The sequence below is a fragment of the Urocampus carinirostris genome, chromosome 1 (genome assembly GCF_059441175.1).
Source record: "Urocampus carinirostris isolate Australia breed hairy pipefish chromosome 1, RoL_Ucar_1.0, whole genome shotgun sequence".
Lineage (NCBI taxonomy): Eukaryota > Metazoa > Chordata > Actinopteri > Syngnathiformes > Syngnathidae > Urocampus > Urocampus carinirostris.
The window spans coordinates 28,996,826-29,018,150 of record NC_142349.1 but is presented as its reverse complement, the minus strand read 5'-3'; the positions used below and the strand labels follow the sequence as shown (position 1 = coordinate 29,018,150).

At 39.5% G+C, this 21,325-nt stretch overlaps 2 protein-coding genes across 3 annotated transcripts; one reads left to right on the top strand and one right to left on the bottom strand.

Annotated features, from left to right (window-relative positions):
- Positions 1–966: 966 nt before the first annotated feature.
- gfer (growth factor, augmenter of liver regeneration (ERV1 homolog, S. cerevisiae)) lies at positions 967–6,516 on the bottom strand. Of its 2 annotated transcripts, none has more exons than XM_088354630.1 (3): positions 6,092–6,516; positions 2,826–3,034; positions 967–1,325 (listed from the first exon to the last, which is right to left on the bottom strand). In XM_088354630.1, the coding sequence occupies exons 1-3, from the start codon at positions 6,299–6,301 to the stop codon at positions 1,163–1,165; spliced, it is 582 nt and encodes a 193-aa protein (XP_088210756.1). In that variant the 5' UTR covers positions 6,302–6,516; the 3' UTR covers positions 967–1,162. The 2 variants fall into 2 exon arrangements, with proteins under 2 accessions (XP_088210756.1, XP_088210765.1); XM_088354639.1 differs by having other exon boundaries at positions 6,116–6,516.
- Positions 6,517–9,774: 3,258 nt separating this feature from the next.
- drg2 (developmentally regulated GTP binding protein 2) lies at positions 9,775–17,924 on the top strand. The gene is made up of 14 exons (XM_088333696.1): positions 9,775–9,936; positions 10,049–10,141; positions 10,308–10,468; positions 13,498–13,587; positions 13,669–13,729; positions 13,818–13,908; positions 13,990–14,062; positions 15,526–15,616; positions 15,694–15,791; positions 15,852–15,928; positions 16,000–16,088; positions 16,163–16,221; positions 16,316–16,369; positions 17,617–17,924. Exons 2-14 carry the CDS (start codon positions 10,078–10,080, stop codon positions 17,701–17,703), a joined length of 1,095 nt encoding a protein of 364 aa, XP_088189822.1. The 5' UTR covers positions 9,775–9,936; positions 10,049–10,077; the 3' UTR covers positions 17,704–17,924.
- Positions 17,925–21,325: the final 3,401 nt, after the last annotated feature.

Here is a 21,325-nt window from a genome sequence, read left to right as displayed (position 1 = left end):
GTCATAGTATTACATTGTCCCATAAAAAGATAGAAATATCTGCAAAAATATGAGGGGAGTACCAACAACTCACTTTTCATATTGTACTTTGGTTTTAGTTGAGCAAAAATATTAACAATAAAAATAATTCGGTTTAAATTTGGCTCCGTCTAAACATGTCAAGAACCGGAACAGGAGGAGAACCCAGATGCGTGACGTTTCTCACACAAGCTTTATTTTACGGGAAATGGGGCAGTCATGCACGTTAACCCAAACGCCAGTGATTCGCTTATCGTTGGGCGGAAGACGTAAGGCAGCATTCTAGCGTGGAACGACAGGAACCCAGTGGCCGACGAGATCAATAACAATTGCAGGAGCATATATCGGAGAGATGAGGTCGATATCGGACAGGTCGGAACAGACAAGATTGATATCAGGCACTGGGGACTGGAGTCCGATAACAAGCAGGACGAGATAGACGGAAATGATACCAGACACTGGAGATCGATATCAAACAAAACAAAATAGCCGGAAACGAAACTGGAGATTGATATTAAACAGAACAAAATAGACGTGAACGAAACGGACAGGAAACACAAGCAGTAAACCGGAGAGAGTCAAAAAAAGATCGTTGACGGACTGACAAAAGGTGAGTGAAAGCACTGACCTTAAATAGGAGGGAAGCCAATCAGTCGACGAGCCACAGCTGGCGCCAAATGGGCGGGCCCAATTGGGCGCCATGGGCAATCGTGACAAAACATGCACATTGTGGGGTAACGTGTGTTAAATTTCTATCCTCACACAGAGAGTGAAAGTAAGTAGACATATACTTATGTGCTCTTTCACCATTTAAATATAGAATTAATTTCCCTTGCAACTTCATAATTGGTCCATGATGGATAAACGGAAATGCTCAGTTTAAGGAAAAAAACCATGCAGGGAACATTATTAGAGAATGTTATAAAGCGGAATGACATTACACTAAAATCATCTTAATGTGAAATTTTAATGTACAAAGTCACATCACTTTTTAAATATATGTGTTGGTCTACAACACACTTTGTGTAATTAATTTTGTAATGAGAATGGAAATCAATTTTAAAAAAATGGATTTATTTCTTGTCGGGTGATGTTGATCCGAAGCAAAGAGTGTCCGCACTGGAAAGTTGCTCAAGGGTTTGGCTCAGTCGCAGGAACCGTCTTTCCATCCATCCTTCCACCTCTCATTGACTCGAGAGCAATCAAACTCGGGCTTGCCTAGGCGCACATTGATGTTGTTATGGAGTCCACAGAGCCACTGGGAAAGAGCGTGGCGGCTCCTCGTGTCTGGCTGATTGCTTTTTAAGCTGTGGAGAAGAAAATTATATCATCTGCTTTTAACATAAACATAGCGCAATATTTCCTCAGAAGGTTAACATTTTTGAGGAGAGCTAGTCGTAAGTCAATTATTTTTCTTTATAGAAAAAAAAAATTCTATTCATTTGAGGAGAGCGAAAATTTGGCCCATTGTATATCCAAGTAGATATTTAGTAAGATACCAATTGCTAAAAATCCTATGACAGTTTTGATTTAAATTTGGTCATAAAAATGCGATTATATAGTTTACAAACCCAGAGAGGATTTTTTTCTTCCGAGGGTGGGCGTGAGAGAAAATAATTGAGAAGCACTCGTAAATGCACATATTTGTATCACCAGTGGCTACCCTTCAGGCAGCACGTGGCTAATAGAGGAAAAAGAAACCAACAGAAAACCAATCAAGCACATAGCCACAGAATTCATCAAAAAAGGCTGAATTGAATTGTAAAATTATTTTTAACCTAGACTACACTATACATACATTCATTATCTGCTCGGCTTATCCTCAGTAGGTTCGCAGGGGGGCTGGAGCCCATCCCATCCATCTCCGGGCAGTGGACAGGGGACACCCTGAACTGGTTGCCAGGAAGTCGCCGGGCACACAGAGAGAGACAACTCACTCGCTCATTAACACCTAAGGACAATTTGGACCAGCCAATTAACCTGATATGCATGTTTTTGGAATGTGGGAGGAAACCGGAGTGCCCGGAGGAAACCCACGCAAGCACGGGAAGAACATGCAAACTCCACACAGGAAGGTTTGATCTAATGACCTCAGAACTGTGCCACACACGCGCTAACCACTGCGCTGCCCAAACTACACTATGCCTGGATCAAAAGGAAAATGTATGTCCTATACTGCTGACTTCAAGCTAAAAGTAAGAAGGCTGCTGAAGAACCTGGAAGCAGCAAGAAATTGATATGAAAATGAAAACAATGTTGGAGGATGGAAAAAGGATCCATCACAGAAAATTGGATTGAAAGCCAAACGTACTAACTGTGTTAATACAGTACATGGGCAGTACCCAGTGTTTAGAGCACTGTGTTAAATTATAAACAGAACCGGTATAATTAAGTTTTTTGTGACTAGGGAGAATAAAATATTGTTTTTTTTTTTCATATTACAGTGCTAACAACAAATTTTAATTCTTAAAGGATAAAAGAGTATTTTTCATTGCAGCATTTAAGAGCTCCATTTTGAAGACAAAAGTATCCCTTAGACTATGCTAGGGAGCCAACATTCCCGACCCCTGGACTTTGTTATCTCTAATTAAAAAAATTTAAGGGGAAAAAAAAAACGCACATCAACCCTTATACTGTCCAGCAGATGACACTACAAATGACTTAAGAACAGTTATATTAAAGCAGTTTTAAGGGGTCGCTTATATGTGATGTAGACTGATATGAGAGTTTTTTTTTTAAATGAGACAAAATAAAGTAAAAGCCAATAATAATGATCATTTCAAACAACTACCGAAGCGTATTCCGACCTGTTCCTGAGGTCTTCTGCACATTCATCACAGGGGAAAAACTTGGAGAAGAGTTGAATGAACTGGCCCATCTCTTGCTGTTGGTTGGCAGACGGTTCATCAGGATAATAGGCTGCCATGGTGTGCAGAAAGGACCACGTGTTTCGGCCCAGTTCCTGCCTATCCAGCGGGCACTCGGGCTCTGCTGCTCCTTGCTCAACTTGGGACTCCTGAAACAGTTTCAAACCAAAGTTAACCACTTATGTGTGAGACACTATAATCTGCTTTTAGTTGGTATGTGGTACGTAAACATCCATCCATCCATTATCTGCACCCCTTATCCTCAGTATGGTCGCGGGGGTGCTGGAGCCTATCCCAGCTATCTTCGGACAGTGGGCAGGGGACACCCTCAACTGGTTGCCAGGCAGTCGCAGGGAACACAGTTCAATCACACCTAGGGACAATTTGGACCGGTCAATTAACCTAATATGCATGTTTTTGGAATGTGGGAGGAAATCGGAGTGTTCGGAGGAAACCCACGCAAACACGGGGAGAACATGCAAACTCCACACAGGAGGTTCGATCTCATGACCTCAGAACTGTGCCGCACACGTGCTAACCACTGCGCCGCCGTGCTGCCCGTCATAAACATTTAGAAGATTAAAAAAAATAGCTGTTAGGTCGGGTCGTGCCTTGTGTAAAGATTTGGTAACTGAATCGGGAGACACTGTACTTAAAAATCCTGATCACAAGTTAGCAAAAACGAGTACCCGAAAAAATACATCGAGAGCACATGTGTCAAAGGCTCGCAAAGCACATCCCGAATTTTTCTTCGGCCCCAGAGATGATCTTAATGCATTATTGTATCTTTCACCAGGAATCGTGTATGTAACTTTACTGTACATTACTTCTCCTTTATTTTAATGTAATTTAATCAATGATAGAAAAGAGCTATGATTTTTATTTCTTTAAAGTCATTTTAGCCCACCTTTACTAAACTATAGAATATAGGCTACTGATTGTTGATGAATAATACTGGCTTAGTTCATTTAATGTTCATAGTTGGAACTTTCATATCAAACAAATTTGTCTTTAGTGCCTTTTGATATTTGAAGATGACAGATAAATCCATGAAAAAAAATGTATTTATTTGATCACATTTGAATATATTTCTTTGCTTTACAGTGGGTTCAATTAGGTTTCCTAGACCAGAGGTCTGCAACCTTTTCTGTACATATTTGCGCGGCCCGGCCCAATAACAAAATTAGTAAAAATAGAAATATTAAAAAGCCTAAATCGACTGTGTAATCATGAGACGACAACAACAAATCTGGATGACATAGGAAAGGGCATTCGATTTTATCTCATCATTCCCTAATTTTACCAGTGTCTGAAACTCATGACAAAAAGTTAGTGGACACCAGGGCAGACAACTCTGAAAAGTTGCCTGCCCAGCCAAAAAGTTGCCTGCCCCATTTTTCACAACTTGAAACACCATAAGTCGACTAATCGCAAAAAAAAAAAAAAACGTTGTTGCAACGTATTAAGGATTGCTAATCAGAATATATAACAGAACAACTCTTTAAAATTAGGTCTATCATAAATCTACTTATAACATTCATTGCATGTATATGACATCGCCGTTTTCCATCTGCCATCAGTATGTACCTGTATTTACTCATCTTCATTGCAATGTTTGCGTTGCGTCGTCTGCTACAAGCCTTGTGTACTCCTCTTTCCACGATGCTTTTAATGTACGTTTATGTTTTGTAGCGTCATAAATTTTGTTAGCTTCTTTCGAATCTTTCTTCTGGGGCTGAGATTTTGGCTTGATTCCTAACCACTTCTCCATTTCTCTTGTGTTCTCTGAGCTTCTACTTTGGAAAATTATATCCAAAAGCACGACCTTATAACGCTCGGGAAAGTCCGGAAGCACGGAGTTATTCGATGCAGGCTACTGATTGGCAGCCGAGTATGCAAATTGCCAAACTAACAGAAATTCTGAAATTTCCAAACCAAACAAAGATTTCTAAATCAGGAAATAGCAAACGTTTGATTTGAAAAAAGTAAAACAATTAAAAATTAAAACGAAAGATTTTTTTCTTGGAAAATGTGTCGGCCACCCGGGCAGAGACGTTGTGAAAGTTGTACGCTCGGCGCAAAAGATGGACGCCACAGGCGTCCGGGCAAACGTTGTTTCAGACACTGATTTTACTCATGGTACCATGTTGTACAACATTGTTTTGGCTGCACTCTTTCCTATAATGTTACATTACGCTGTTGTACAACGTGGCACCGAATCTAAAAATTAGCTGAAAAGATCAAATCTAATACATTTTCCAATGTTCCATGTAGAATTTGATGCTGTCACTGTTGCGATCAGGGTTCGATTCCCATTGCATCCCACGCTGAGCAAATGTAGTAAATGGTATTTGTCAACCGATAATCCCGGCTCATATATGGTAATATACCACTGTAAAAATGTGTACATAGTTTGGGTTATAAAATGTGTGGATTCACGATAAATACGGTAGCCTATTAGCAAAAAAATAAGGCATTTTTTCCCTTTTCTGTGCAGCCCAGTACCAACGACCCACGGCCCGGTACTGGTCCGCAGCTCGGTGGTTGCTGACTACTGCACTAGACTATAAATGCGTCATTTTAAGTTTCGTCAACATTCGATCAGTCCGGGATCAGCTTGTCCTCATTTCTCTTTTATCTGGCCCCCTCCATTAGTTTGACTTTGACACCTCTGTTTTTAGAGACGTATGTATGTTCTCCCCGTGCTTGCGTGGGTTTCCTCCGGGCACTCCGGTTTCCTCCCACGTTCCAAAAAACATGCATTTCAGGTGAATTGGCCGGTCCAATGTGTCCCTAGGTGTGAATGAGCGAATGAGTTGTCTGTCCCTGTGTGCCCTGCAATTGGCTGGCAACCAGTTCAGGGTGTCCCCTGCCCACTGCCCGGAGATGGCTGGGATGGGCTCCAGCCAACTCTCTCCCCCACAAACCCGCCCCCCCAAAAACCCTAATGAGGATAAGCGGTACGGCTAATGAGATGAGATGTATCATTATGAATGTTTTGGGGTGACAAGCTGACGATTACTAGGAACAGCTCATAAACCACAATATTGGCACAGACTTTTGACTAACGACTAGGAATAACTGGATTTCTTGAAGTGATTTCAACATAGCTCTTAGGAAGTAATTCTACAGAGGTTGTTAAACAAGGGAAAGTTGAAGACCGCTGTCCTTCAAACACCCGCCAATCTCCTTTGACCTCATGTCACCTGCACAGCAGCAGTCGTCTGCACCTTTTGTGTCTTCATCCATGATTTGAAGTCGGTGCAAGCTCTGCACGGCTTCTTTTTCTCCCCGCTTGGTTTATGCTCCCTGCTGGAGTTGTCTTCAGAAGTCGTGCTGGCCACCGCAAAAGGAAAAGCGTCAGAAGCAGATGAGTTAGGGGCTGCTGAGCTTTTCTGGAAGGAGGCTGCAGACATGTTTGTCCTAACCTAAGCGTAATTTAAAGAGTAACTGACTGGCTATGAGTCCGCTTGTTGATATATATTTCAAAAAAAATATTTATGTAAGCAAATAATTACACTAAATTCACACGCTCTCACGTATGACGTAAGTCTTGCACTTGTGTCCGGAAGCAGATGTCCAGAAAGTGGTTACGGGCTTCCGGGTGTGACTAGAATAAGGGGGCGTGGTATTTTAGTCTATTAGTTGGATAACACTACAGTCTAGCGGTTTATAACGGCACAACAGGTGAATGAAGGTGGCCCGTAATGTGGAGGATGACGGTGTAAAATTTGTAGTTCTGGCAAAAACAGGGAAAATTAATTATGAATTACAAATAATATTGAATGAATGTTTTTTATTGCCATTGACACCATCATTGCGAAACATGTTATGCAACTCCAAGGTACACATGTAATAAAGACTTTAAAGATTTAAAAAAGTACAGTATTGTAATGACCCTCGATGTGATCAATGACTAACATTTTTTGTTCAACACAATGGCGACACCCAATAGTCAGCAACTTAACCCTTATAGTTCTACCTATTCTCCCCATTACTTTATGGTATTTTTAAATAAAAATATTCAACTCATCCTCAAAGAGTTCTTAAATGAACATTCTGCCACTTTGTTCTACCTCATAGATCCAGAAGTTTGTCGTGTCAGCGGCTGTTCAAAAATGTTTTCCAGTTTTGGTGATTTGTCCCTTGATAGACTTACACAGATTGTTAGTAGGGCCAAATTAACTACTTGACTGCTTGACCCGTTTCCGGGCTCACTGGTGAAAAATCTGTTTGGGATTTTAGGACTTTCAGTTTTAAATGTCATTAACATATCGCTCTCTTCGGGTATCTCTTCGGTAGCCTTCAAGTCTGCTTTCATTAAACCCGTGCTTAAGAGACCTAACCTTGACCCGGAGAGCCTATGTAATTATAGACCAGTGTAAAATCTACAATTTTTTTGCAAAATTACTTGAAAAAGGTTCGCACAGCAACTGAACGACTTTATGTCGGAAAATAATGTCTTTGAAACGGTCCAGCTAGGATTTAGAGCAAATCACTCTACTGAAAAAGTAACCAATGATCTCCTCTTTGCAATAGATTCCGGTGCCTCGTCAATGTTACTGCTGCTGGATCTCATTGCTGCTTTTGATACTGTGGACCAAAACATATTGCTTGTTTGTCTGGAATGCATCTGTATCTCAGGAACTGTACTCTTAGGTCCTACCTGTCAGACAGGACACAAAGTGGCAATTACAGCAGTCTGACCTCTGAACATTTCGATGTCATTTTATGTAGAATAAGTAATTACACATTAAGTTTGCTTAGAAAGAAATGTCGCCACACATATTATATACACACACATATATATATATATATATATATATATATATATATATATATATATATATATATATATATATATATATATATATATATATATTAAATGCTGTGTAGTGGTACTGAGCCGTCACTTCACAGGTATTGTGGAAAATGTGCATTTTGGTCAAAGCACTGAATTATTTTTAGACGCTCAGGCATTTTACACACATTTGGCCCTTGGTCAATGAGTTTGACACATGTGCACTAGTGGCTAGTTTAGCTTTTGCTGCTACTGGCATTGGTGGCTAGCTAATACAGTACAATGCCTCCAATAAGCAGGTTGGCGCCTTGCATGGCTGCATGGCCGCTATTGGTGTCTGAGTGTGTGTGTGAATGGGTAAGTGTGAACCACATTGTAAAGCCTTTAGGAGGTTTTCATTGACTTGAATAGCACTATATAAATGCAGACCATTTACCATTTATCTGTGGTGTTCCACAGGGCTCTGTACTTGGCCCCCTTCTTTTTAGTATTTATATACTTCCGCTTGGTGATATTATCCATAAGTATAATATTAATTTCCATTGCTGTGCAAATGACACTCAACTGTATCTGCCACTGGAGACAACTGCGCAGTTAAGTTCTAGAAATCTGGAGGCCTGCCTTACAGAGATACAAAGATCAATGTCACCTAATTTTTCGCAGAAAAAACGAGATGTTTGTTGTTGGTCCAGCTCATTGTCGTGAGTTGTTTTCAAACACTGCCCTGAACCTAGACACATTTTATATCACCCATAGTGACTTGTTCAAAAATCTAGGTGTCATATTTGATCCTAATCTATTATTTCTGTAACATGTGAAAAATATTACCAAAAAAGCTGTCTTCCACCTCTGCAGAATTGCGAAGATTCTATGTCGCAATCAAATGCTGAGATTATAAATTATGCATATATTACTTCTTGGTTTAAGAACTGTAATGTATTGCTCTCTGGTCTCCAGATGTCTAGCATCAAAAGTTTGGAGCTGGGTCAAAATGCAGCTGCGAGACTATTGACTAAAACGAGAAAGTTTGACCATATCACTCCTATTTTCGCTAACTTGCAGTGGCTCCCAGTCCGCTTAAGATGTAACTTTAAGGTTTTATACCTAACATACAAATGTTTGCATGAACTTGCCCACTCTTATCTCTCTGATTTGATTTGCCGCTATTTCCTGCACAGAGCCTCCATCCAGAAAATGAAGGTCTACTTGTGACTCCTAGAGCAAAGTAGAAATCTGCAAGCTCAAGAGCATTCTCTATCCGGGCACCGGTGCTGTGGAATTCTCTGCCTCTGGAGATCAGATCTGTAACCTCAATGGAAGTTTTAAAATCTAGAGTTAAGACCCACTTATACTCAATAGCTTATAATTGATTGCCCGCCTCATACTTTTCTTTTTCTTTTCTTTCTGGCTGCCTAGCTGGTAGTATGATATAGGAGAAGGATGTATCAAGATGATTTAGCAAACCAGCACCTGGACCTGAAGCATTTTAACGTCTGCATCGACCGGTCGGCAGAGATGGGTGGCTGCATCGTTACTCCAGACAAATTGTTTTTTTGATTTTTTTTTGGTCCAATATGACTCTTTCCAAAAAAACAGGCATTTCAGGTGAATTGGCCGGTCCAAATTGTCCCTAGGTGTGACTGAGCGAGTGAGTTGTCTGTCCCCGTGTGCCCTGTGATTGGCTGGCAACCAGTTCAGGGTGTCCCCTGCCCACTGCCCGATGATTGATGGGATGGGCTCCAGCACCCCCGCGACCCTACTGAGGATAAGCGGCATAGCTAATGAGATGAAATAAGATGACTCTTTCAACATTTTGGATTGCTGACACCTGGACTAGATGAATGAATATATCGGGACGTCAAATGAATAAAACAAGAAAAAATGAGTAATTAACTACGTTCAAATGTATGGATTAATTGCCAGATAGTTATCAACTTGAACAGGATGTAACTGATAAAGTCATACAATTGTGACTAAACGCAGTGACACATTTCAATATTAAAACACTACCAAAGGCTTTCAACACAAATTATTGTCCATTCGTTTACACTCCCTCCACGAGGTGGCAGTATGGCAGCTTGAGTCCATGGAGGCTATTTACGTTGCAAACGAAGAATAATCGGATGCCAAGGTTTTGGTCAGCAGGAGCATGATGTTTCGCGAATCTTAAGTTAAAGTGTAAATGTTAATTGCAGCCTTGTAAACTGTAGAAGTCACGCATCGCGGATGCACATCCCTTTTTGAACAAATGTGGGTTTTATTCTCACGACTGTTAGATTTTGTTTTTGTTTTTTTGCATACTTGGTTTGGCTAGGCAAGCTAATAGGACACGTTTTTGAATGCCCTTTTCTTTATTTGGCAGTGCCTCTGCAGCCCAGCTGAACTGACATCATGGGGATTCTAGACAAAATCTCCGAAATAGAGAGAGAAATTTCTCGGACGCAGAAAAACAAAGGTAACGTAGGAGCAAGTGGGTTACCGTTGGCAAATAACTTTGGAGGTCTTTTTATGGTCGTGATATGAAAACAAGGAACAGAAATGTCGACCTCATGTGTTAATTATACAAAATGACACTAACAGTGTTCCTGAGTCGTGGTGATTTCACTGTTTTTCTTCTACAGCCACTGAGTACCACCTGGGCTTGTTAAAAGCCAAGTTAGCAAAGTACAGAGCTCAGCTGCTAGAGCCCTCCAAGTCGGCGGGAGCCAAAGGTGAAGGCTTCGATGTAATGAAATCTGGAGATGCACGCGTCGCACTCATTGGTTTCCCCTCTGTGGGCAAGGTATGACTTCAGTTTTGGGTGTCGGTTTGTAGTCTTTCATTATATTTTCACCTTGGCAAGATTCCAGTTTTGCCTAAAGATGCTCTGATACTACCATCATAACACTCAATGGATGTGACAATACAAGCTATGCTACGTGTTACAATTCTGCCCAACTGCAAATTGTTATCTCTAAAATGATGATTACTGCATGTTTGACTTGCCAAAGTTTTTTTGCCTGCCTTATTTTCCAATTTACAAACACTAAATGATACACAACTTTAACTGATATATACTTCACAAACTCCTCTTACATAGTGTCTCTTAGTGTTGAAATTGATACACTAATTAAGACAACCTAACTTGCTCCAGCTGTCAACAAGATAACTGAATTATACAAATCAAATACATGCAACCCAGCACAATAGTTATAAATACAAATCCCAATTAATATGTCAGCATTTAAGTGTCTTAAGAGCCTTTCATTTGAACAAACGCAAGCTTTTTATTTCATTTTTAATTAAGCTAAACTTCTAAAACTAAAATTTAAGGTGGGAGTTGAACATATTTATAATACCCTTGTCAAAGATGTCTTTGATAACACCTTTTCAAGTTTTGGTAACTTTAGAATTACAGAAACAGCAATAATTAACATATTCAACAAAGTTCTGTTGAAAAATTGACACGCATTTCTAATAGATACAGTTATACAAATGACCTGACGGCAATAGATTTACTACATGAATGGCTAGGAAAATGACAGTCAACAGAGTTTAATGAAATGACAGTGTAGCCTATATGTGAGCTCTTAATGCAGAACAGAAGCTGCCCTACTTCCGAACGAGATAGGTCCCAGACGATCGTTTAAAAGTTGAATTTGTCCGTAAGTTGCTTCAGTGCTAACGTTTGTATGGAATGTATGTTTAAGGTTTTTATACCGTTAATTACGGACAATAGAGCGCACCCGATTATAAGCCGCACCCACCAAATTTTAAGAAGATAACCGCTTTTGTACTTACACAAGCCGCACCTGTATATAAGCCGCACGCGCCCACATTAAAATATGTAACACAATAATGAAACTAACCCAAACCCTACTCTGAATCCCGTGATTTTAACTGAACATAAAGTACACAGTTCAAAAACCACAGCCGGTAAAATGAACAGAAAATGATACCGGTAGTTAAGATTTGATGCAGACCTGCAGAGTCCGGGTCCCGTTTGAAGTAATCCAAGGAAAAAAGTGTATATTTCCAAAGGTAAGGGTGGGAAAAATATATATCCACTATTGTCTGCCGTGTCCACAAACACTCACCTTTACCGGTCCCTACTTCCCGTCATCCCCCGCGTCTGTTACGCCCCTTCTTTTTAATTGGTCAGTGCAAGACTTATCAGAATAAGTGTCCAAAATAAATACAAATAAATACTTTACAAAAATATACAGTTGTAAATACATATTATACATGGTTACACATATTTACAAAGAAAGACGATACACCGAGAGTTTTCAAAGCTTTAATAATAATATTATAACTTTCATCCCAAACCGTGCCTGTGAAGGGTAGCAAAACGCTACTAAGAACACGCTCGCAATACCGTTAGCAGGTCTGTTATAAAAAACATTCTGTACATGTGGAGGTCACGGTAAACCGTTCTCATCTTCCTCCCTATAACTGACGTCATCAAAGTTGTCCTACTTTAGTATGGGAAAGAGACTTTGTCTTACAGACTACGTCCCACGCTCACTTATTCAAAAACACGCTAGCAACACGCTCGCAAGGTAAAGTTTGCGCGCAGTAGCTCTGTTTCCTCCTTTATCTGACTGCTCGATTGCGTTTAGCTTGTAAGCTGCGTCATGTGCCTTTAACTCGAGCGCCGCTGGCGGCTGTTAGAAAAATTACATAAATTGGCCTCATCACTGAATAAGCCGCAGGGTTGAACGTTTGGGGAAAAAAGTAGCGGCTTATAGTCTGGAATTTACGGTAAGTATGTTTAAGGCTTGTACAGGTAACCAGTATTGTTTTGTACTGAAAAATGAACATTTCATAACATCATATGCTCTATAAAGATAAATAAAGTTAAGTGTAACTTACTTTTGGGAAATAAGCTTCAAGAGGTCCTCCTCCGTGTCGAAGAGTGGCCGAAAAAAGGGATCCAACCATTTTCTCAACCGCATCAAGCTTTCTAATTCCACTTTTGATTCAAAAGAAACGGCTCGCCTCTTCCTTACACTTTATACCAACCAAATTGAATGGATGCTCGATATTAAACAATAAAAATAACATATATCCCTCAAACTTTGGTTTTGTCAAAGAATGAATAGTTCTAAGTGACACAAAACTCAACACTTTAAACAAATGTTAGTGTATCTAGGGATAATCTTAGCCTGGATCATGAGCTTGTCTGGAGCAAGCCTGCTGTTGAGAATGTATTACTGATCTGTCAAACAACAAATAGATACAAAACAGTGAATTTACCTTTTTTAACACTAAAAGCAATGCACCTTATTTTTGTATTGACAGTGTTGATTTTTCATTTTTTGAGTTAATCCCTTTCCCTCATGTAGGATTTAGATCAGGGGATGGTGTAATAATAGTCTGTAGTTTGTGATAGTCTGTGCAGCCTTTTGAGACTCCTTGTGTTTAAGGGCTATAGAAATGAACACGACTAGTAACTGCAACAGGCAAAATTTAACCTGCTTTCATGCAATTGACTTTAGGCTAAATTTAGCCAAAATAATAAACATATCCAGGCTGAATCCAATATTTTGGTTTTGAGCAATATCCTCAAGGTGTATTCAATATATAGTCCGTGTATCTATCATAATTCCTCCACACCCTTCTTACCTTTTTAAACCCTGACCCATTTTCGTGGCTGTTAAATAATTTCTCACGGTTTCTAATCAAGTATAAAGATTTATGCCATCAAAGTATCATTACTGTAAGTACAATGGCAAATACCCTAATTTAACTGTGTTTATTGTGGCTTACAAGCACATTTTCATGTATTAAGAATTTATTGGGAAAGTGACTCACTTTTGTATACTCCAGTCCACTTTCCTCAGCTTGATGACATCAACTGCCAGTGAAGCTGCCTCTTATGAGTTCACTACCCTCACCTGCATACCAGGCGTCATCGAGGTACACTTGTCTTCATCATACTTCTCAAATGGCGTTATGTCTTTTCTTATTTTCCACAAAAACATGTTTTGCTATTCTTAGTACAAAGGGGCCAACATCCAGTTGCTAGATTTGCCAGGAATCATCGAGGGAGCTGCTCAAGGTAGTTACTGCTCGGTCACGTTTGTCTAATAAGCGCATCAGACTGACACTGTGTGGTCGTTTGTTAAATAATTGTGACATTCTGCCAGGAAAGGGAAGAGGTCGTCAAGTCATCGCTGTTGCTAGGACAGCAGACGTCGTCATCATGATGCTGGATGCTACCAAAGGGGACGTTCAGAGGTCAGAGGAGTACGACATGTTTTTTTTCTGTCTGTGCAAACGGTTTAAATAATAGCTGTGGCTTTTGTCGTTTCTCTACAGAACACTTTTAGAAAAAGAATTGGAGTCTGTGGGAATTAGGTTGAACTGTAAAAAACCCAATATATATTTCAAGGTAAATCATTTTTGTAATTTGTAAGACCTCCATTTGGTTGTGTTGAAATTCTGTTCTTTTGTGAATGGACAAATATATCAATGTCATGTGAAAAAAACTGGTCTCCAATTTTTTTTCCAGGATGATGAGAAAAACGTTATTACTCCCCCCCTAAAAATAACAGAGGGGATTTTTTTTTGCTTTAAAGCAGGGGTGTAAACTTAATTTTTACCAAGGGCCACGTCAGTTTAATGGCTGGCCACAAAGGGCCTGATGTAACTTTTAAATGTAACTAAATGCAATTTGTATGTCAAATAAATGTAACTACTTATTTATCTAAGGTAACTCTGAAAGTTAAATATTCAAGTCACAAACATGACATGTGCATTGAAAAAACGTCACTACCCTTATTTAATATCTTATAAATTAAATACAGTGATAGCTCCACATGCGAGCTACTTGAACTATGAGAAAATCAAGATATGAGATTTCTTTTCAGCAAACATTTTAAATTCTTATTTACTATTTGAATGTTTTTTATGTGATCAGGAAGATGTGTTTTATAGCTATATAGGGTTCACTTGGATTAATAAAAGAATTAATTGTTTTTTTGTTATTTCCTTTCGGGAAAATTTGCTCAAAATTTGAGCACGATATCGAAAAAAATACATGTTGTATGTTGAGGTATCGCTTTATAACAAAATTACAATTTTCTTGGACATTTTTAGGATAATTTGTTTCGCAATACAATCAATATGAAATATTGGTGTCTAGCGGGTTGAGCCGTCACTTAGCGGATATCGTAGTTGACGGCTACTGTGGGAAATGTAGTTTTTGTCAAAGCAGGATGTGACGGGCCACATTTGGTTTGTGGGCCATGAGTTTGACGTGTGCTTTGAAGGCTATTGTGTATTATTTAACGCCTCATAGTGTAAAACACTCAAATTAAATAACGATATTAATTTGAATAATTAACAAAGATACATTAACTGTTATTTAAACATGCAGGTTTTTTTTTTAATAATAATAATAATAATAATAATAATAATAATACTCGTAGGTCGAGAAATGTGCATTTATTTAAAATAACACGAGGCTCACCTTGGGGGAGCAGACCTGTTCTGAAAATAGCTCACCAGTGCTGTATCATTGCAAATTTCTGGTAAAATGACTTTTTTAGTGTCTGGCGAAATCTTGTTGACCCTACTTTAGATAATTAACCTGTTAATAACATGATACGCTGTTATTTTAGAAATGCATACAAAACTGCGTGCCCCTTATGCTTATTAGTTTCAAACAAGTTGGAGACTGCTGCTTTAAAGCAACGATACATAATCTTTAAAGAAGAATACCTATTTAAATTACTTTTTAATGAACCATTGACAGACAATTAAATTTACAATAACTAACAAAAAATGAATTTAAGTGATTATTATTTATATGACAGTGACGATCTGTCTCGTTTTTCTCCCTTCTTTTGACAGCAAAAGAAAGGCGGCGGCCTCTCTTATAACTCCACAGTGCCTCTGACGCACTGCTCAGAAAAGCTTGTCCAGCTCATTCTTCACGAATACAGTATCCCTCTCGAGCACAGAATCAGATGTGGAATAAATGAGTGTTTGGTACGCTTGTTTTCCTTGACCGGCTTTCAGAAATCTTTAACGCTGAAGTTCTCTTCAGGGAGGACTGCACGCCGGACGAGTTCATCGATGTCCTCGTCGGGAACAGAGTTTACATGCCTTGTCTATACGTAAGGTGATTTTTGAAGGGTGTTTCTTAGTTGCATCTTTGATGTATGTGCCTCAAACAGGTGTACAATAAAGTGGATCAAATCTCTATGGAGGAGGTGGACCGCCTGGCTCGGAGACCTCACAGTGTTGTGATCAGGTTAGAATTTTAATTGGTTGCTGATGTGCGTGTTGGTTTGAGTGCCCAATCGACTGCTCTTCTTTTACCAGTTGTGGGATGAAGCTCAACTTGGATTTCCTTCTTGAGACGTTGTGGGAATACTTGGCTTTGATTTGTATTTTTACCAAGAAAAGAGGCGGTAATGCATACACACACTTAATCTTTTCTGTGTCCATTTTCCTTGATCAATGTTTTTTCTCTATATTCAATCAGAACGCCCGGACTTCACAGATGCCATCATTATGAGGAGAGCCGCAAGTGTCGAACATGTGGTCAGTAGTTTCTCAGTCTCCTGCAGTGAGATTCATGTCATTTATATGTAGTGTTTTGGCTTGACTTGAGGCCTTCATGTTTGCTTCTTTGCAGTGCCATCGCATTCACAGAACTTTAGCGAGCCAGTTCAAGTATGCTCTTGTTTGGGTAAGTTATTACTCTGAAGCACTAGAGGGGATGACTCCAATTAAAGGCATTAAATTACATTTTTCTTATTTGCTTGGGAAAACTGTCAACAGCGTGCAAAATAGATATTTTCCTGTCTTGCCTGCTTATTTATGGTGGTGATTGCCCTAGGGAATAAACTATCTTGTGCCTGTTGGAGCTTGTTTTAGGGTCCCGTAGCACCTGCCAGAGGGCAACAGGTCAATTAGGTGGTGGCTGTGGTGAGAGGAGTCCTTTATAATACCGTTAGCTTTTTTGCAGTATCGCGAGCAGGCAATGTCCTCTAAACTAGGCAGAGAGAAGCCAATGATTTTCTGGGCTGTGCTGATTATTTTGGTTTCTTTTCTTCTCTGCCGTGATCCCAGCATACCCTATCATTACAAAACTATACTTCTTCTAAAGACTCCTGCACCTCCTTTTCCTTCAGTTTTACCAAATATATTCACATTTTGTGTATGCAATCTACCCATTTTAGAACAATAAGCATAATTTGTCAACAGTTATAGCCATTGCTATTGTGTGCAGTTAGAACACTTACAACATGAGGATTTACAGTAGCTCACTATACTTTAATAGGGCGCTCTGAAAACATTTGGGTCAAAAAACACCCATATTAGGTTGAAATGGAATAGTCCACTCTTAAGAGCATTCGGATGTAGTTAAGTACAAAACCACACTTTTTTTTTTTTGTTTGAGACGAGCGTATTTCAACCAGTTTGCTTTGAGACTATGTTTAGTGTGCTGCAGGGAATTGCCCAATGTTATTGTTATTTAGGAAAAAAACATGCCATTGCTTTTTTTCCAGTGATCAGCCAAGTAACTGTAACATGCATTGATGAAGTTGACACTGGCACATTATTATTATTTTTGTATATACTGGTACTTATTATCTGCTCATGAGGTCGTACAGGAACATATATTCAATAACTTATTTTGTTTTTGGTGAAGCTGTTTGAGAACTTTAAAAAAAAAAGTTGAAATTTAAACAATACAGCATAATCATTAACCTTTCCTGTGCCTATAAAGCTACAAAACAAAGTTTTCCGTAGGCCTTCAAACATGAGTCAGAATGAAAAAATGGCTCCTATTTGAGAAACATCTGGCATTAAATGAGTTAAAGGGCATACTAGATCAGTATCAGCCTCCGTCGCACGCCTCGGCTTCAAAATGAGAAAGTACAAATACCTCTTAAAAAGTGTTGTCTTTTTAAGTGTTTCCACCGTTTGCAGGGCACCAGCACAAAGTACAGTCCTCAGAGGGTGGGTCTGACTCACATCATGGAGCATGAGGATGTCATCCAGATCGTCAAGAAGTAAAGAGAGTCTCTGCTTTTTTGGACTCTGCATGAGCTTTCGCTGGCGTTCAATTGGTCGGAAAGGATTTCTACTTACAGGTTTTCAACCGGAGTGTCTCTACATAATCTTTATCACTTTTAACAAACATGCTTTGAGTTGATTCTTTTCCCTTTTAATTTTAACAATTGAATTCAACGACCAAACCTGTTAAAGAAATAAAAGTGTACGTAACTTCAAAACCAGTCTTTGTTTCATTCTTATAACGTATCACCAGGTCAATATTTCCTAGGAGGTAGGGGAGGGAGATAAAGTACAGTGAATTTTAGGATCGATCTGCATGGTCATATCAATTGATATCGATCTGGTACTTTTGCTTGGAAATGTCATGATTGTTATATTGAGTTGGTTAATAATAACTCTTCACGAACATCTTAGGCTCTGAAAATGTTTCATTTTTAAAAATAACTACAATTCAAACTTAACAATGAAAAATACAAATTTATTTTCATTACACCTTTTTGGAAACAAAAACCCAGAGAGTCAGATAAAAAAGCAGCAATGTAACAAAAACAAATATAACAAAGTCAACATGCATCTGTATTTTCCCTTGCACTATATTTCCAAAATAAAGTCAAAGTGCAAATAGTGTAAAAATACAATCTAAAAACCTAACATTATAAAATGCAAATAATTCTTCTACAACAACTGAAAGATAACAGCAAGAGTCAAAAGAGTCGTATCATAATCAGCAATGTAACGAAGAAACCTTTTTGGCTCTGTTGCCAAAGTGACTATGGATTTACAGGTTTCTGTCCAGGAACACTAATAAGTTTACATTTTTGGTTGCAGGTTGTTGCTCTCTGTAGCGTGAACTCTTCATGTTTTTTTTATGAATCTGCCACAGTTGCGGACTACTTTCCCACATAAATGACACCTGGAATTGTCCTTTCCTGTATTAGAAAAAAGTACACACAGTGTTGCACTGCCTTTTTGCCTATGTCTTATTTAGCTTCTGTTAAGTGCCTTCTGCCTGGCAGGAAAGATGCAGCTGCAGAACAGGTAGGGAAATGTGCTAAAAGTGTGCCTGTCAGTCGCTCAAACATGCATGAACTTATAGAGCAGCCGAATGCGCTGGGAGAGAGGACTACACTTTTAACTTATTGAAGCGGCACTTTTAAAGAAATTGTATTGGCCAAAGCCAAGAAAGCACTCAGTATTGATAATATCAATATTTGGATCGATCCGTCCACCCTTACTAGGACGTCTTTGAGTCTGCCTGCATAATTCTTACTCTGCAGAAGGCGCACTCGCCTTACTTTCGAAACCCCTTTCCTCTCCCTCAGCCTCTATCCCAAGCCCCCAGCTGCTTGACTGTTTAACGTTTTCAGCTCCGATCCAGTGTACACGTTTCTCTTTACCACACACACAAACCTACAAGCACAATGGCAGCATTAAAAATTGAGGAGCATCTCTTGGATGGAGAGGGAGAGAAATGAGGATGCATTTTGCCGAAGCGGGGTGGGCTTGAGCAGTGCCTTCTACCCCCTTTCAAGACTTAATGAAATATGTTTTCGTTATGCTCATGGAGCAAGTGCTTTGGAATGACCCGAGAAGTGAGAGAATAATCGAAGGGTGACTGCCGGGGGAAGGAGTCACAGGTACAGTCATTCAACTTGGTATACATTGCCCGAGTGGAGCAGACACTTGATGCTACTTTAACTGTGAGTGTGTGTGTTGTGCTAGACAGCTTACAATTGTGCTCTTTTAAGAAACTTCCAGTTCTGCCGATGCGTGAAAAGCTGTAAGGTTAATTTCAGGAAATGTGTTGGGCTATCGCAATTCCTAAATTCTTTGCTGCAGTGTTGAATCAAATAAATGATACGCTTTATATGATTTGATTTTTTTGAAGTCTTTATATATATAGATATATCTATCTCTATTATACCTCTATTCTGTAGCTACTAAATTTATCTTTTAAATCCATCTATATGAATTACTTGATAAAACCCAAATTGTGTATTTGTATGTGACTTTTAGGCTTCGAAACGGATTTTTCGTGAAAATTTACACAGTTGTACTTTAGGCCTCAAGGCACTCTCAATAAATAAACATATATATATATATATATATACATATATATATATTGGCTGGAAACCAGTTCAGAGTGTCCCCTGTCCGATGTTTGCTGGGATGGGCTCCAGCACCCCCGCGACCCTACTGAGGATAAGCGGTGTAGCTAATGAGATGAGATATATATCTATTATATATATCCCATCCATTATCCGCTCCGCTTATCCTCCGTAGGGTCGCATACAAACATCATAAAGGAAGGTTCGATCTCATGACCTCGATAGGGTCGCGAGGGTGCTGGAGCCAGTGGGCAGAGGACACCCTGAACTGGTTGCCAGCCAGTCGCTGGGCACACAGAGACAGACAATTCACTCGCTCATTTACACCTAGGGACAATTCGGACCGGCCAATTAACCTAACAGGCATGTTTTTGGAATGTAGGAGGAAACTGAAGTGCCCGAAGGAAACCCACGCAAGCACGGGGAGAACATGCAAACTCCACACAGGAGGTTAGATCTCATGACCTCAGAACTGTGTCGCTCACACGCTAACCACTGCGCTGCTGTGCTGCCCCATATATGTTGTTGACCCAGCATTTTTTCAGCTGCTTTTTAACTTCCGATTTTCCTTTGTTTTCTCCTTGGATCTTCGCATCTTGAAGTTAATCTTTTCCAAACAATAGACCAGTAGCCTATATGTAGACAATTCCACATTGGGGCTCTTCGTACCCCTATTTCAAGATTTTCTGCTCCCTCTGGACTCAGTCTTACTCTTTGAGTTTTCCATCCTCATGTGCCAATGACCCTGCCTACATTCATTTGGACAGGTAACTTAAAATTAGTTTTACCTGGTTATATCAGTATTATTTTCCCCCCATTTTATTAACACTCCACTTATTGAAACATGAATATTTTGTTTGTTTGTTTGTTTGTACATGATTCAATTGTTTGTTTGTTTGTACATGATTCAAATTGAATCTTTTCTTCCGGCGCCGTCACGAATGGCAGCCACTCCAGCAGCTCCCGTGTTATTTTCGATTGTTCTCGATTGTTCTCAGCTCAGGGATGCTGCTGGAAATGTGAATTTCCCTTCGGGGATGAACAAAGTATCTATCTATCTATCTATCTATCTATCTATCTATCTAAAAGGCAACTGCCACCCATAAATGATTTCGCGTCTCAACTTGGGTAATGCTGTTGAGGTGCACAACCCTTTTGGTGCACTCATACAATATTTTGTCATACTTTTGATGCTTTTTTCGCTCTCCACTGCTTTGATGAAATTCCAATTTAGTGGCAACCGCGCAAAGAGCATTGGTTTGCAATGTATAACCGTACCAGAAGACATTTGAGACGGCAAAAGCTTTTATCTATGTCGCTCATCCTTGTTTGTGCAGGATGCGAGTGCTGGCTTTTATCATGTGACTGTTGACACTGCAAACGCAGGATGCTGTTTGGGTGCATTACAAACAGTAGACATATGCATCTTTGTACAAACATATACCTTGTCTGTTTTTGTCGGCCTGTTTACTCACCTTTGGGTACAAACTGAAGGAGGCTTTTTTGCTGTTGGT

Bases quoted from the DNA above. Each gene is read 5' to 3' on its own strand.
- gfer (XM_088354630.1), bottom strand. From the start codon at position 6,301: ATGTCTGCAGCCTCCTTCCAGAAAAGCTCAGCAGCCCCTAACTCATCT. The intron at 3,035-6,091 runs GTGACATGAGGT...AAACTGTTTCAG, and splicing joins AGACGACTGCTGCTGTGCAG to GAGTCCCAAGTTGAGCAAGG. The intron at 1,326-2,825 runs GTCGGAATACGC...TCTTCTCCACAG, and splicing joins GCAGAAGACCTCAGGAACAG to CTTAAAAAGCAATCAGCCAG.
- drg2 (XM_088333696.1), top strand. From the start codon at position 10,078: ATGGGGATTCTAGACAAAATCTCCGAAATAGAGAGAGAAATTTCTCGG. The intron at 10,142-10,307 runs GTAACGTAGGAG...TTTCTTCTACAG, and splicing joins TCGGACGCAGAAAAACAAAG to CCACTGAGTACCACCTGGGC. The intron at 16,222-16,315 runs GTCAGTAGTTTC...GCTTCTTTGCAG, and splicing joins CCGCAAGTGTCGAACATGTG to TGCCATCGCATTCACAGAAC.